The sequence below is a fragment of the Artemia franciscana genome, chromosome 10 (genome assembly GCF_032884065.1).
Source record: "Artemia franciscana chromosome 10, ASM3288406v1, whole genome shotgun sequence".
Lineage (NCBI taxonomy): Eukaryota > Metazoa > Arthropoda > Branchiopoda > Anostraca > Artemiidae > Artemia > Artemia franciscana.
The window spans coordinates 31,800,087-31,816,454 of record NC_088872.1 but is presented as its reverse complement, the minus strand read 5'-3'; the positions used below and the strand labels follow the sequence as shown (position 1 = coordinate 31,816,454).

Sequence of the window (16,368 nt, the reverse complement as noted above, 5' to 3'; positions counted from 1 at the left end):
CGTCATTTGGAAACATAGAGTTGTATTTTCTGATTTGTGACAAAAAACGCTTATATTCTGACGTAGTTCCAGTAAGGAAAGTCTTCAATGGCTCTGGTGGTGCGGCCAATAGAGGAAGTTTAACTTTTCCTGAGGCGCAACACATTCCCATTGTTTCACCATTGAATTTCAAGGCCTTGCAATAGGGACAAATTTTAGACATTGTCCCGATTTGAACACATCTACTCAAGCTATAATCATCGACTGGGCTGTACCTGAATGCCAGGCGATAACTTTCAGGTTGCTCTGATTCCTCGGCACACTTTCTTTTCTTACTTTCTCTATCAGCAGCAAGCCTGATTTCTTGCTGTTCTTGTGATTCCTCGGCATGCTTTCTTTTCTTACTTTCTCTATCAGCAGCAAGCCTGATTTCTTGCTGTTTTTGTGATTCCTCGGCACGCCTTCTTTTTTCACTTTCTCTTTTAGCAGCAAGTCTGCTTTCGCGGTGCTCTGGTAGTTCCTCGGCACGCTTTCTGTTCTTTCTTTCTCTATCAGCCTCAAGCCTGTTTCCTTGCTGTTCTTTTGATTCTTCGGCACGCTTTCTTTTCTGACTTTCTCTATCAGCAGCAAGTTTTTTGGCATAGACTCTTTGAGCGTCTTCATCGGCTTTTGCCATTGTAAGTTCATCAGTCATTTTAAACTTAAACATTAATAGATTTCTACGTGAACATATATGTCTTAAATATCTTTAATGACGTCACCGTCATAGCAAAAATGACGACAACTAACTTCATGACGTCAGTCGACACAGAAACATGACGTCACCTGACAGACAGACACACAGACAGACAACTTATTTTTATATATATAGATTTCTAAAATAAATTATGCTTAAGCTTAAGACTTATATTTTATATTCATTTTTTTCAGGTTCCCTTTTAGAGTCAACATGAAAAAAAAAATTCAGTTTCACGTCAGTAACTTGCCAATTATTTGAAAAAAAAACTTTGCTTCAGCGTACGACTAATATTTGATATTTACCTTTTTCAAGTTTCCTTTTGAGTCAATATGGAGGAAACAATTTAAGTTTCACGTAAGTAAGTTATAAATCATTTGAATCAACATGAAAGAAAAATTTCAGTTTCACGTAAGAAACTTACCAATTATTTGAAAAAAAAACTTTGCTTTAATATGCAACTAATATTTGATATTTACCTTTTTCAGGTTCCCTTTTGAGTCAATAAGGTAGAAAAAACTTAAGTTTAACGTAAGTAAGTTATAAATCGTTTGAAAAAAAATTAGGCTTAAGAATATGACTAATAATTGATATTTGTCTTTTTTAGGTTCCCTTTTGAGTCAACATGGAAGAAAAAAAAACTTCAGCTTCACGAAAGTAAATTATAAATTATTTGAAAAAAAATATTATGACTAATTATGATTAATATTTGATATTCGTCTTTTCCAGGTTCCCTATTGATTCAACACGGGAGAAAAAACTTCAGTTTAAAGCAAGAAAGTTATGAACAATTCGAAAAACAAAATGTGTTTAAGCACATGACTAATATTTGGTAATTTTTTTTTAAGAATTTCAGTTGAGTCAACATGGAGGGAGAAATTCAGTTTCGAGTAGGCAACTTTATAAAAAATGAAAAGAAGAGAGATGACGTCACATTAAAAGAGAGGTATCAAAAACTAGCTTCAGAAACAGTTTTTACATAAATATGTGACATCAAGTACTCTAAACACAATGTACCCAAAACACGATGACGTCATGTTCAAAGAAAAGTAAATATATTTAGAAGCAATACGCTAGTCATCTTTTTATTTTATTCATCGAAGAGAGAGGGGTAATAGTCAGATTAAAATAAAAAAAATACTTAAGATTATATGCTAAAAATAGTTATCAATTACTTTTCAAAGAAAATAATACCTAAGAATATGACTAAGATTAGATATTTGGTTTTTTCAGGTTCTCTCTTGAGTCAGTATGGAAGAAAAAACTTGTGTTTCACGTAAGTAAGTTATAAATTATTTGAAAAAAAATAACCCTTCGGCTTTTAACTGATATTTTATACTTACTTTTTACAGCTTCCCTCTTGAGTAAACATTAAAGATTATATCTATATACATAAAAATAAGTTGTTTGTTTGTGTGTGTGTTGACTAATGTCATGTTTGTGTGTCGACTGACGTCATGTTTGTCGACTGTCGACTGACGTCATTATAAGGATTGAGCATCATGACGTCATAAAGTCGTTTTATATGTCATGAAGTTGTTTTGTATGTTGCATGTTCAAGAGTCGGTAAACCTGACAATCTATTTATATGCACAGACAATGGGACAGCGAAGAATGTTGTATATTCGCAAGTTTTACGTAGTTAAAAACATATATATATCTATCTATATTCACAGGTGGGACACAGGGACACAACTACAATGGCGCGTAACTAATATGGCACGTAACGACTTACAAGCACGGGGGGGGGGGGGCTTTTATAACTTCAGTTTCATATATGTAACTTACGAATTATTTAAAAAAAAAACTTTGCTTTAGCATAGGGATAATATTTAAGATTTACCTTCCTTTTAAGTCAACATGGAACAAAAAACTTGAGTTTCACATAAGTAAGTTATAAATTATTTGGAAAATATTGTTCTTAAGCATATCTTAATTATTTGCTCTTAAGCCTTATAAAGAAGTTGAATTTGTTTTCTTTAGCACGTTACTAATATATAATTTTATCTTGATAAGGTTCTTTTTTGAATCAACATTGAAGAAAAAATTTCGCTTTCACGTAAGTAAGTTATAAATTAATTGAAAAAAAATTATACTTCAGCTTATGACTGATATTTCATATTCATCTTTTTCAAGTTCCCTTTTGAGTCAACATGAAAGGTAAAAATTTCTGTTTCACGTAAGTAACATCAATTATTTGAAAAAAAAACAGCTTTGCTTTAGCATAGGACTAAAGCAAACTTAATTTAAGCAAACTTGAACTTAAGGACATCAGTTCAAACGGTCTACAGTGGGTTGTTTTGGCGGATATGAATATTAATTTAAATACCATTTCCCCACGTTCGGAAATGTTTCTGAATGTTTTTGCTAGCCCGTAACGTGTTGTCAAAAATGATATATAGATTACACGTATGTGCATCACACCGGGTCGACATAAAATATCGATCATTGTGTATTAAGTGCATGCCTAGTTTCTTCTGTGGTTCATGTTGACGAAGATCACTGCGGCACTGACCAGCTTCCCATTTCTTTGACACTTTCTTTGCCTTCAGTTTCTCATGCTAGTACCCCAAAGAGGAAAAAATGGTTCGAAAAATCAAATTGGGAAAAGGCAAATGGGAGTGTTTATCTAACAACGCTTGCTTCCCTTTTGTCTACTTTGTGTGTGACCTACCACTTTTTGCAGCTTAGTACGCCTTGCCTGAATAAAAAACTTGATTTGAATATTTACTATTTAAAAATAGCTTATTGTTTGAAGCAAGCAGAAGCTGTGGCAGTGCTTTTTGATCCATGTCACGTTAATACTCGGCAACCAGTCTGGAATATTCACCCAGAGCTTAAAACTATAAAAAATAAAGCGAAGTTTTGGCTTCGAATTTGGGTAGCGTGTGGGAGACCTGCTTCGGGAAAAGTGTTTGATATTAAGCAGTCAATAAAGATTGCTTACAAAAAGCATCTCAGAGAAACCTATCTTAATGGGAAAAATTTCCCTAAGAATAAGAAAAATTGGAAAAATGTTTCAAATAGTTCCAAGTTTGATGGATATAATACTCAATGTAATACTTCTTCGTCTCGATGGCTGTCAAACTCCTCCTAAATTTTCTCGAAGTTAAATCATTCTTTGCGCTCGATATGTAGTAAGTTACTAAACATTTGTCTACCTTGTAACCTGTCACAGCGGCATGTCTTACCTGTTTCGTATGGCCTTATCATTAAGCCAGTGAAGCAGGTCAAATCAAAATCATGGGATATAGAATTGATTTCTTCCATCAATGAATGAGAGCGCATTTTATGTAGGAAATCAGCTTGCGTTCAAGCAAGAAATAGGTTGTGCACATGCCCAGATGGTTCTCGCAAATGTTCTACGTCGAGTCTCTCAACGAAATGAGTATTAAGTTCATTTTTGTTCCTTAGATATTCCTAAGGCGTTCGATAGTATTGTTCATAGTCAAGCTTTGTATTCTGTTTCTGCAAATGGTTTGGATATTTCTATTATCCTTGTTCTGAGGTATTCGTACAGTCATGCACACTTGCGTTTGAAACTAAATGGGACTCTCATGCAAGAAAATATTACAGTCAATTGTGGTTTACCTCAAGGCGGAATGTTGTCACCTTATAATTTCAAGTTGTGCATTGCTGGGATAACTGCAAAGATCTCTCGGGTGTATTTTATGAGGTTTACTGAAGTGTTATATATTGCTTACACAGATGATATTCTCCTTATCAGTAAATCCAAATCGTCCCTGTCCCGCACAGTTCAAAGGTTTAAAAAAGGCTTCCTTGACATAGGAAAAAATCTGAATCTTGAAAAATGCGAGTATATTTGTTTTAACTGTATCTTGCCAAATACTCCTCTAAAAATTAAAAATACATCCATTCCCTCTGTAGAAAATTTTCGGTGGTTTAGTTTAACAATTTGCAAAAATATTTTGCCCTTCCACCAGTCTGCAACATCTGAAGCTTGTAAAAGAAGTAAGATTTGGATGCCCTAAGATTGTGTCAAACCGGTCTAAGTATAATCGAAAGGCTCCAATTTATTTGTATTCAGTTTGTTGTGATCACTTTTTGTTTCTGTGACCTTCATTCTGCTGAAAAAAGGGTGACTTATGTAAACTACGTAGATGTTACTAAAAATACTGTAAATACCTGCTTAATCTACCCCAAATGTATCGAAATCGGAGACTAATCCAAGAATATAAAGCTCCCGATATAACTGCAAAACTACAGGAGCTTCCTAATAAGTTATCGACACAAGCATATCGACGGCTTACCCCATATCACGGACTCATCCGTTTGTTCTGTTGACTTTTTTTCCTTGTTAATTTTGTTGTACTTATTGTGTTGTACCTTTGTATCTTTGTTCTCATCCATTTGTTCTGTTGATTTTGTTGTACTCGTGTGTTGTTTTCTTTTCTTGTGTTGCTTTCCTTTCTGATGTTTATTTCTGTTTTCTCACATTTTACTCTACTCTCCTCACACTGTGTTGTGCAGTGGGGTATAAATAAATTATTATTATTATTATTATTATTACTAATATTTGATATTTACCTTTTTAAGGTTCCCTTTTGAGTCAACATAGAAAAACTTCAGTTTCACGTAAGTAAGTCACGTTAGTGTCACTAACATTTAAAAAAATGTTACCATGTAACTAGTGTATAATATCTGTCTTACTAAGGCTCTATTTTGAGTCAACATTGAAGAAAAACTTCAATTTCACATAAGTTATAACTAATCTGAAAAAAAGGTTCTTGTGTAGCATATGACTAATATTTGATATTTGTCCTTCTCAGGTTCTCTTTTGAGTCAACAAGAAACGAAGAACTTCAGTTTCACGTAAGAAAGTGACAAATTATTTGAAAAAAACTTTGGTTTAACATACGACTTATATTTGATATTTACCTTTGTCAGGTTCCCTCTTGAGTCAACATAGAAGTACTTCAGAGAATTCAGAAGTATTTCACAGTACTTCAGTTTAAGTAAGTTATAAATTACTAGATGTTGGGGTGGCGCTTCGCACCACACCAACACCTAGTTGGTGGGGGAGCTTCGAGCCCCCCAAGCCCCCCCCCCCCGCGCGCGTAAGTTGTTACGCACCATATTAGTTACGCGCCATTGTAGTTGTGTCCCTGTGTCCCACCTGTGAATAGAGATAGATCGATATATATATATATATATATATATATATATATATATATATATATATATATATATATATATATATACGTTTTTAACTACGTAAAACTTGCGAATATATAATATTCTTCGCTGTCCCATTGTCTGTGCATATAAATAGATTATCAGGTTAACTGACTCATGAACATGCAACAAATAATTGTCCATGGGAAAACAATCCGTATTCTGGTCTATACCGCATTTTTTCAATGATTGCCCTTGGGCTTTGTTGATGGTAATTGTTAATCGAATTTTCCTGTGTCCCCGTCGTCATTTATATATCCCCCATGTGCCCTTCCGGCCTCCCCGTTGTAGTTGTGTCCCTGTGTCCCGGTCGTCATTTATATTCCCTGTGTCCCGCTTGTCATTTGTGTCCCGGTCTGTAATTTCTCTTTGAGTGTCCCAGTGTCTTGGTCTGTAATTTCTCTTTGAGTTTCCCGGTCGTCATTTATATTCTCTGTGTCCCGATTGTCATTTGTGTCCCGGTCTATAATTTCTCTTTGAGTGTCCTGGTCTGTAACATACGACAATAGATCAATTGTGTTGTACCTTTGTTCGCGATCCAGAAGCAGTAGGATTAGGTGAAGGCATTCCCAAATGCTTGAGACGTTTGTTTAAAATAGATATGCACAAATCTTCAATCATAACTAAAGTGCACTTATAAATTTCTGTTGTAAAGTCCAAGGTCATATCTGACCACTCTAGCCGTATTCGGTGGAGTATATTCTCGGCCATTTGCGATTTGTATTTCTCCCATAACTCTGTAGGAGATGAAGGAGAGCAACTTTTGCCGGAAGACACGGGCCGAATGTCATGTCTATGAACCGGCGATTGTCCAGGATGTAAAAGCTGTTGAATCTAATCCCAAGATAGATATGTAAATGTAATAGATGACGAATCATTAATCTATAGGCATAATATTTCATTGCGCTGCATTTCTTATCTATTTCTTTGTTAGTGGCTGGATTTATCAATTTAATATTAACGTGATAGCCATCGGCTCCATCCCAAAAATGATAGGATATTGTAGGGCCTCATAGCATCGATGAGTTTAAGCAATTCTTGTCCACTAATTGTTTCGCCCATAAAGAATATTATCTCGAGGTAAGAACTGATTACCGACCATAACGATTGCCACTTCGTTGATAGCTGCGTATCAATAGGCATCAATTCGATTGCTGTTTTGAACAGAAGCACTAAATTATTATTTTTGTGGAAAAGATGGTTCAACTGGGAAACGACAGTCCTTTCAACGTTGTTTTTTTTCATCAGTATCACTTTCAAGTTGTTTGGTTTGTTTTATCTTGGCTTGTCTTTCGTCACTATGAAATACATATCGCCGAACCTTTGTTTTTTTTTTAAACTAAAATCTGGTAGTCATTGATGAGATCCCAAACCTAATCATCATCGCTATCATTTTCAGTTTTGATACGTTTGACTCTCCCTGTCCAGGTTGATTTTCATCTAACTGCGCAGTTTGCGTTCTTTAGCCGCAAGCCTTTTGGCATTAACTCTTTGAGCAGCTTTTTCGGCTGTTTCTTCTGCCGGTGCAGGATTTATACTAAAATTTCTCTTTGAACTAACTATTTGAGCAGCTTCCTCGGCTGTTTCTTCTGTCATTTTAAGATCTAGACTAAAAATTTCTCTTTGAAGCACCTTCTTATAGACTTATAATGACGTCATATACAAAGCCTTTGACGTCATATACAAACATACAAAATACATACATGACGTGATAATGCTCAAACCTTATAATGACGTCACTGGACAAACATGACGTCAGTCGATATCAACTTATTTATATATGTATATACTAGCTAGCTAGCTATATACTAGCTATATACTGGCGCTTCGCGCCACCCCAACACCTAGTTGGTGGGGCGCTTCAAGCCCCCCCAAGCCCCCCCGCGCACGTAAGTCGTTACGCGCCATATTAGTTACGCGCCATTGTAGTTGTGTCCCTGTGTCCCACCTATGAATATAGATAGATTTATATATGTGTTTCAAACTACGTAAAAATTGCGAATATACAACATTCTTGGCTTTCCCATTGTCTGTGCATATACAAAGCCGTATGTACTAATAATGACGTCATATGCAAACGCTCTTTTTACAAACAAACAAACATGCATACACACGACTCGTTTTTATATAGATAGATAGATAGATAGATACAATACAAATTAACTGCGTAAAACTTGGATATACAACATTCTTTACTGTCCAATTGTCGCTGCATATAAATAGATTGTCAGGTTTACCGACCCTCGAACATGCAACGTACAATTGTCCATGGGAAAAACAATCAGTATTAAGATCTATACCACATTTTTCTAATGATTGACCTTGAGCTTTGTTAATGGTGATTGCAAATTCTAATCGAATTGGGAATTGCAATCTTTTAAATTGAAAAGGCAGATCCGTTGGAACCATGGGAATGCGAGGAATAAGAACAGCCTCACCCTCAAAAGGCCCTGTCAAGATTGTGGCCTCTATTAGGTTTTCCATTGTTTTTTTTACGGCAAGTCACGTGCCATTGCAAAGCTTTGGTGGGTTGATATTTCTTAAAAGTATTATTGGTACGCCTATTTTTAGTTGTAGCACGTGTGGTGGAAACCCTGAAACATCCACGGAATTTAAAAATTCAGATGGATAATTAACCGCTTCATTTGGTTCCAAAACTGTGTCGACTGACTTGTAAAGGACTGCCTGGTCTCGAATCTTGGTCAAAACAATATTGTTGATTTCGTGGACGTCTATATTTTTGGGTGCGAGAATCGCTCTTTCACTTAGCCATTTATTATTTTTATAATTTTTTAGAATATTCGGAAATACTTTTTCAATCAATTCATTTTTGGACGTCACTAAATTACAGAAATCAGCAGGTAGTTGTATACGTCCTGAAATTGAGTCTACTGGGAGCTTTCCGTTTCCAATTGCCAGCAATTGATCCGAAAATGTTTGTCTAGAGTCATCGTTTTGCAATCGGACACGCATATTTGTAGTTAATTTTAATGTTTTTACGTGTGCCCATAAATTGGAATTTTTCAGGCAAGCATTCATTTCGTCTGCAGGAGTTGATCTAGGTATTCTAGGTAATATTTGCCTGAAATCTCCCGCAAGCAATATTAATGTGCTGCCAAAGGGTTTCGACTTCCCTCGCAAATCTTTCAAGCATTGATCAAGAGCCTCGAGCGATTTTTTTTACAATAATATCATGTAACCCCTTATCGACATTTTCATCAGGTATTTCAGCGGAAATCACATCATCAATTTCGTTCGATTGATTACATGTAAATGTAATAAATAAATCTGGACGACCATAGAGACGAACATACGCAATAGCATCTTGAGCATATTCATGCATATGACGGGGACTGCCAGCATATGACGAAGGTAAAATTGTTAATCTTCCAACGTTTGTGGTATTACCGTCATTTATAACTGCATCTCGCAAATGAATGTATTGTTCAGAGCGGAGCTTGGTCTGATTCAGGCGGATATATAGCAATCGTTCTGATTCAATTTTAACATACATATCAACGACGAATTGGTGAAACAATTCACGGCATTTTAAAATATAATTTTCTTCATCCTGCCGAATCATTAGTCTATAGGAATAATAATGCATTGCACTGCATTTCTTATTCATTTCTTTGTTAGTGGCTGGATTCATCAATTTAATATTAAAGTGATAGCCGTCGGCTCCATCCCAAAAAATTATAGGATATTGTAGGGCATCGTAGCATCGATGAGTTTCAGCAATTCTTAACAACTGAGCGTTTCGCTTATGAAGAATAATATCTCGAGGTAAAAACTGATCACCGACCATAACGATTGCCACTTCGTCGATAGTTGGAGCATTGTATCTACGCACATGTTGGCCAGGAGGCGTTTTGTCAGCGGAAATAACAACTTTATGCGTATCAGTAGGCATCAAATCGATGGCTGTTTTGAACAGACGCACTAAATTATTATTTTCGTGGAAAAGATGTTGCAATTGGGAAACGATTGTCCTTTCAACGTTGGGAGAAATTTCGCAACGTGCATTCAATTCAGAATTTCTATCACTGATGAAGTACAATTGTAAAAATTTATGATTCTCGCCTGAGAATGGTAGAAGGGACCCTGCTCTATGATAAATTTGCCCTTTTACTTTGAAAGTAGACATAAATTGATCTGGATTTTCGATTTGGGCTCCAAACGACGTCATTTGGAAACATGAGTTATATTTTCTGATTTGTGACAAAAAACGCTTAGATTCTGACGTAGTTCCAGTAAGGAAAGTCTTCAATGGCTCTGGTGGTGCAGCCAATAGAGGAAGTTTAAGTTTTCCTGAGGCGCAACACATTCCCATTGTTTCACCATTGAATTTCAAGGCCTTGCAATAGGGACAAATTTTAGACATAGTCCCGAATTGAACACATCTACTCAAGCTATAATCATCGACTGGGCTGTACCTGAATGCCAGGCGATACTTTTCAGGTTGCTCTTATTCCTCGGCACGCTTTCTTTTCTTACTTTCTCTATCAGCAGCAAGCCTGATTTCTTGCTGTTCTTGTGATTCCTCGGCACGCCTTCTTTTTTCACTTTCTCTTTTAGCAGCAAGTCTGCTTTCGCGTTGCTCTGGTAGTTCCTCGGCACGCTTTCTGTTCTTTCTTTCTCTATCAGCCTCAAGCCTGTTTCCTTACTGTTCTTTTGATTCCTCGGCACGCTTTCTTTTCTGACTTTCTCTATCAGCAGCAAGTTTTTTGGCATAGACTCTTTGAGCATCTTCCTCGGCTGTTGCCATTGTAAGTTGATCAGTCATTTTAAAGTTAAACATTAATAGATTTCTACGTGAACGCATGTCTTAAATATCTTTAATGACGTCACCGTCATAACAAAAATGACGACAACTAACTTCATGACGTCAGTCAACACACAAACATGACGTCACCTGACAGACACATCCACAGACAACTTATTTTTATATATATAGATATATATAGATAGATTCAAAAAAACTGTTCTTAAGCATATCTTAATTATTTGTTCTTATACATTATAAATTAGTTGAAAAAAATTTCTATTTAGTATCTAACTATTATATAATATTTATATTATTCAGGTTCCTTTTCGAGTCACCATGGAAGAAAAAAGTTCAGTTTCACATAAGGACGCTATAAATTATTTGAAAAAGAAAGTTTTCTTTAGCATATGAATAATATTTTATATTTACGTTTTTCTGGTTCCCTTTTGAGTAAACAAGGAAGAGAAAGAACATCAAAGTCACGTGACAAAGTTAGAATTATTTAAATACTTCGCTTTGAATAAGACTAATATTTAATATTTGTCGTTTTCAGGTTCCCTTTTGGGTCAGCATGGATGACAAATATTTCGGTTTCACGTGAGTAAGTAATAAAGTATTTGGTAAAAATTGTTCTAAGGCATACTACTAATATTTGAAATTTGTCTTTTTAAGGGTTCCTTTTTAGTCAACATGGAAGGGAAAATCCTCAATAAGTAAGTTACGAAATATTTGAAGAGTAAACTTTGCTTTACCATATGACTAATATATTATATTTGTCTTCTTCAGGTTCCCTCTTTGAGTCAGCATAGAAAAAAAACTTCAGTTTCACATACGTAGGTTACTAAATATTTGAAATTAATTTTAGTTAACTATGTAGCTAATATTTATATTTGTCAATTTTAAGTTTCTTTTTGGGTCAAAATGGAAGAACAAACTTCAGTTTCACATAACTAAGTTATAAATTAATCAAAAAAAGCTTCGCCTTGGTATACGAAAAGTATTTAATTTTATGTTTTTCAGGCTCCCTTTTGAGTCAAGATGGAAGAAAAAACTTCTATTTCACGTAGGTATGTAATTAATTGCTTGAAAAAGTTATTCTTTATCATATGACTAATAAATGATATTTGTCTTTTTTAGGTTACCTTTTGAGTTAACATGGATGAAAAACAATTTTGAAAAGTTTTTCTTAAGCATATGACTAATAGTTTATAATTATGTTTTTCGGGCCCCTTTTTGAGTCAAAACGGAAGAGAAAAAACTTTAGTTTCGCTTAAGTAAGTTAAAAAAAATTTGAAAAAACTTTGCTTTAGCGCACGACAAATATTTAATTTTTGCCTTTTTCAGGTTCCCTTTTGAGTCAATATGGAGGAAAAATAATTCAGTTTCACGAAAGTACGTTAAAAAGCATTTGGAAAGAATGGATTTATTATTATTTAAGAATTAATGACGCTTCTTGACTACTAAGGTCCTTGCGTCGGCCCTGCAGTGCATTCCTGCAGCGTCATTCGATATCTGGGTCCCGTATTACCAAGCTAAGGTCAAATCCACTGCGCCACCACAGGACAGGAAAGAATGGATCTAAAGCATATGACTAATATTTGAAATTTGTATTTTTAAGGTTTCCTTTTTAGTCAACATGGCAGGAAAAATCTTCAGTTTCACATACGCAAGTTATAAAGTATTTGAAATTAATTGTGGTTAGGCATTTGTCTTTTTCAGGTTCTCCTTTGAGTCAACATTTAAGAAAAAAGTTCAGTTTTACGTAAGTAAGTTGTAAATTATTGGAAAAAAGTTTTTGTTTATTTTTCGATCCCCTTTTGAGTCAACATGGAAGAAAAAAGCTCCGGTTTTACGTAACTAAAGTTATAAATTATTTGAAAAAAAAACTTTGCCTTATCATACTACTAGCATTTAATATTTGCCCTTTTCAGGTTCCCTTTTGAGTCAAGGTGGAAGAAAGAAACTTCAGTTTCACCTAAGTAAATTGTAAATTATTTGAAAAAAGTTTTTCTTTACCATGTGAGTAATTTAGGATATTTGTCTTTTTTGAGTCAACATGGAATATTTGAAAAGTTTTGCTATAGCTTATGATTGATACTTGATATTTCTTTTTTTCAGGTCCCCTTTTGAGTCAAGTTGGAAGAGAAAAAACTTCAGTTTCACGTAGATAAGTTAAAAATTATTTGAAAAAAAACTTTCTTGTAAGTAAGTTATAAAGTATTAGGAAAGAACTGTTCTAAAGCATGTGACTAAAGAAAGTTGACTTTTTAAGGTTTCCTTTTTAGTCAACATGGAAGAGAAAATCTTGAGTTTCACGTAAGTAAATTATAAATTATCTGAAGAATAAACTTTGCTTTAACATATGACTAATATTTCATGTTTGTCTTTTCAAGTTCTCTTTTGAGTCAAAATGGAAGAAAAAAACAAACTTAAGTCTCACGTACGTTATAAATTATTTGAAAAAAAATTACTTTAGCGTACGACTAATATCTTGTATTTATCTTTCTCGAGCTCTCTTTTGAGTCAACATGAAAGATAAAAACTTCAGTTTCACATAAGTAAGGTATAAATTATTTGAAAAAAAATTGTTCTTCAGCATATCTTAATTATTTGTTCTTAAGCATTATAAATTAGTTGGAAAAAAGTTTTTCTTTAGCATATGACTTATATATAATATGTATCTTATTCAGATTCCCTTTTGAGTCAAAATGGAAGAAAAAGCTTCAGTTTCACGTAAGTAAGTTATAAATTATTTGGAAAAAAGTTTTTCTTTAGCATATGAACTAATATATAATATTTACGTTTTTCAGGTTCCCTTTTGAGTGAACATGGAAGAGATAAACTTCAGTTTCAGGTAAGTTAGTGAAAAATTATTGAAAACCAAACTTTTGAGTCAACATGATGGAAAAATAATTCAGTTTTCACGTAAGTAGGTTATAAAGTATTTGGAAAAAATGTCCCAAAGCATATGACTAATATTTGAAATTTGTCTTAGTAAAGTTTCCTTTTTAGTCCACATGAAGGAAAAATCTTCAGTTTCACGTAAGTAAGTTACAAATTATTTGAAAAAAAAAATTCTTTAACACACGACTTTTATTTAATATTTGTCTTTTTCAAGTTCACTTTTCAGTCAACATGGTGGAAAATAATTCAGTTTCAGGTAAGTATGTCATAAAGTATTAAAAAAAAATCTTCTAAAGCATATGACTAGTATTTGAAATTTGTCTTTTTAAGGTTCCCTTTTGAGTCAACATGGAAGAAAAAATCCAGTTTCACTTAAGTTACTTAAAAATAATTTGAAAAAAAAACTGCTTTAGCATACAACAAATATTTAATAATTGTTTAGGTTCCCTTTTGATTCTATATTGAGAAAAAATAATTCAGTTTCACGTAAGCAATAATAAAGTATTTGGAGAAAATTGTTCTGAATCGTATGACTAATAAAAAAAACTTCAGTTTAGGATATGACTAATATGTAATATATATCTTTTCAGGTTTCCTTCTGAGTCAACGTGGAAGAAAAAAAATTCAGTTTCACGTAAATAAGTTATAAGTTATTTGAAGAATAAGCTTTGTTTTAGCATAAAAATAATATTTCATCTTTTTCAGGTTCCTTTTTGAGTAAACACGGAAGAAAAAACTTCAACTTCACGTAAGTAATTTGTAAATTATCTGAAAAAAAAATTTTTTTAGCCTATGACTAATATTTAATATTTCTTTTTTTCAGGTTCCCTTTTGATTCAAAATGGAAGAAAAAACTTCAGTTTCATGTAAGTTATAAATTATTTGAAAAACAATTCTTTAGCATGTAGCTAATATATGATATTTATACATTTCAGGTTCCCTTTTGAGTTAACATGGAAGGAAAAAACTTAAGTTTCACATAACTAATTCATAAATTGTTTGAATAAAAGCTTTGCCTTAGCATGCGACTAGTATTTGATATTTATCTTTTTCAGGTTCTCTTCTGAGTCAAAATTGGAGAAAAAAACTTCAGTGTCACGTAAGTAAGCTACAGCTTATTTGAAAAAAAGTTCTTCTTTAGCATATGACTAATATCAAGATGGAAAACAAAAACTTCAGTTTAAAAAAAATTAGTTAAAGTAAATTACAATTATTTGAAAAAATTTTCTTCTTTAGCATAGATGTTCCCCCTTTTGAGATAACATGGAAAAAAACTTCATTTTCACACAAAAAAGTTTTAATTAATTCAGGAAAAATTATTCTTAAGCATATGACTAATATCTGATATTTATCTTTTTCAAGTTCTTTTTTTAATCAACATGGCAGAAAAAAACTTGAATTTGACGTAAGTAAGTTAGTAAGTTAAGTAAGTCAAGTAAGTTCACGTAAGTAAGTAATAGATTATTTGAAAAAAAAGTTTTTCTTTAGCATATGAATAATATTTGTAATTTATACTTTTTAGGTTCCCTTTTGAGTCAACATGGAAGAAAAAAAAATCCAGTTTCACGTAAGTAAGTTATAAATTATTTTAGTATTTCTTTAGCATATGACTATTATTTGATATTTATCTTTTTCAGGTTCCCTTTTGGGTCACCATGGAAGAAAAAAACTTCAGTTTTGGTTTCTAGGAAAATATAGGTTATTTATAGTAATTTGGTTTCAAAGATACAGTACTTTTTTCTTTTAGATTCAAAGTATGCAGCAATTGGTAGAAATGTCATTTAAAAAATCAAGGTTACTACCTCCTATTCCATCACCCCTTAAGAGTAGGTTGGGGGCCAAATAAAGGAGGAGAAGCTGTATCGAATATTTGACGCAAACGAACTTTTCCTAGATATTATGTTTTGATTTAGCTCGTACAATATGCAGTCAAACTTTCGAGGTAAAAAGCACTTCAAGGCGTGAATGTAGTAGCCTGTTCTAAAGAACAAATTAAACTGATCCTAAGGGGTATAAGAGGGTTCTCCTGAAGGAGAGGGAGTCAAACATGATAAAGAAAATCATTTTTAGCCAAAAATTTTGAAAGGAAGGATCCTTCACACTGGTGCCATGGGGTTACTAAATCTACCTTGCCTCCTCCCCACACCCTTTTTACTCTAAATACAGGAATAAAATAAATAGAAGAAACGAGCAAAAGTATGAATCTCAGTCTTTTTAACATTGTAGAGACAAAAGTAAAATTGAGTAGCTCAGTCTCTCTAAGATAGAATACCTGGTCTGCGAGCTGGCTTCAAAACGTGAATTGCTGAGTACCAATCAGTATGGTACCGGGAAGTTAAAGTGGCTGATATTTCGAGGGTCATTGGATCCATTATAAGTATGTCCGAATATTTTCCAATACAGAAAAGCCGAATGTAATCTCCAGAACTAACATGATGTGCCTTAAAAAGAAACGTCAAATAAAATATAATGACAAATAACCTGACAAAGTAGCCACGATTTGATTAAAAGAATAATCTATTACGTTTTTTTTGGGTGGGAGAGGTCAACTACATAAGAAATCATATGAGTTTCTTTGTTTTTTTTTTGTTTTTTTTTTTAGCCATAGCATATTCAAAAGCGTATATCTGTATGAATATTTTCACATTTATACACAACTTTTTACGCTGACGAAGGGGGGGGGGAGGAGTATTCAAGCCGGGTATAGGCCATAGTACACTTATACTACAATTCAGTATAACTATAAAATGTTAAGAATCTAAAGTCAATCGAATTAAAGTAGCTT

General features: G+C 33.6%; 1 protein-coding gene across 4 annotated transcripts in view; it reads right to left on the bottom strand.

Annotated features, from left to right (window-relative positions):
* Window positions 1–16,368, bottom strand: part of LOC136032079 (WD repeat-containing protein 7-like) — a gene marked incomplete in the record, with an annotated part of 230,139 nt that overhangs the window by 189,765 nt on the left and 24,006 nt on the right. For all 4 annotated transcript variants that reach the window (XM_065712203.1, XM_065712206.1, XM_065712207.1 and 1 more), the window contains 1 exon segment: window positions 15,856–16,024. In XM_065712203.1, coding sequence (XP_065568275.1) covers window positions 15,856–16,024 — 169 coding nt within the window.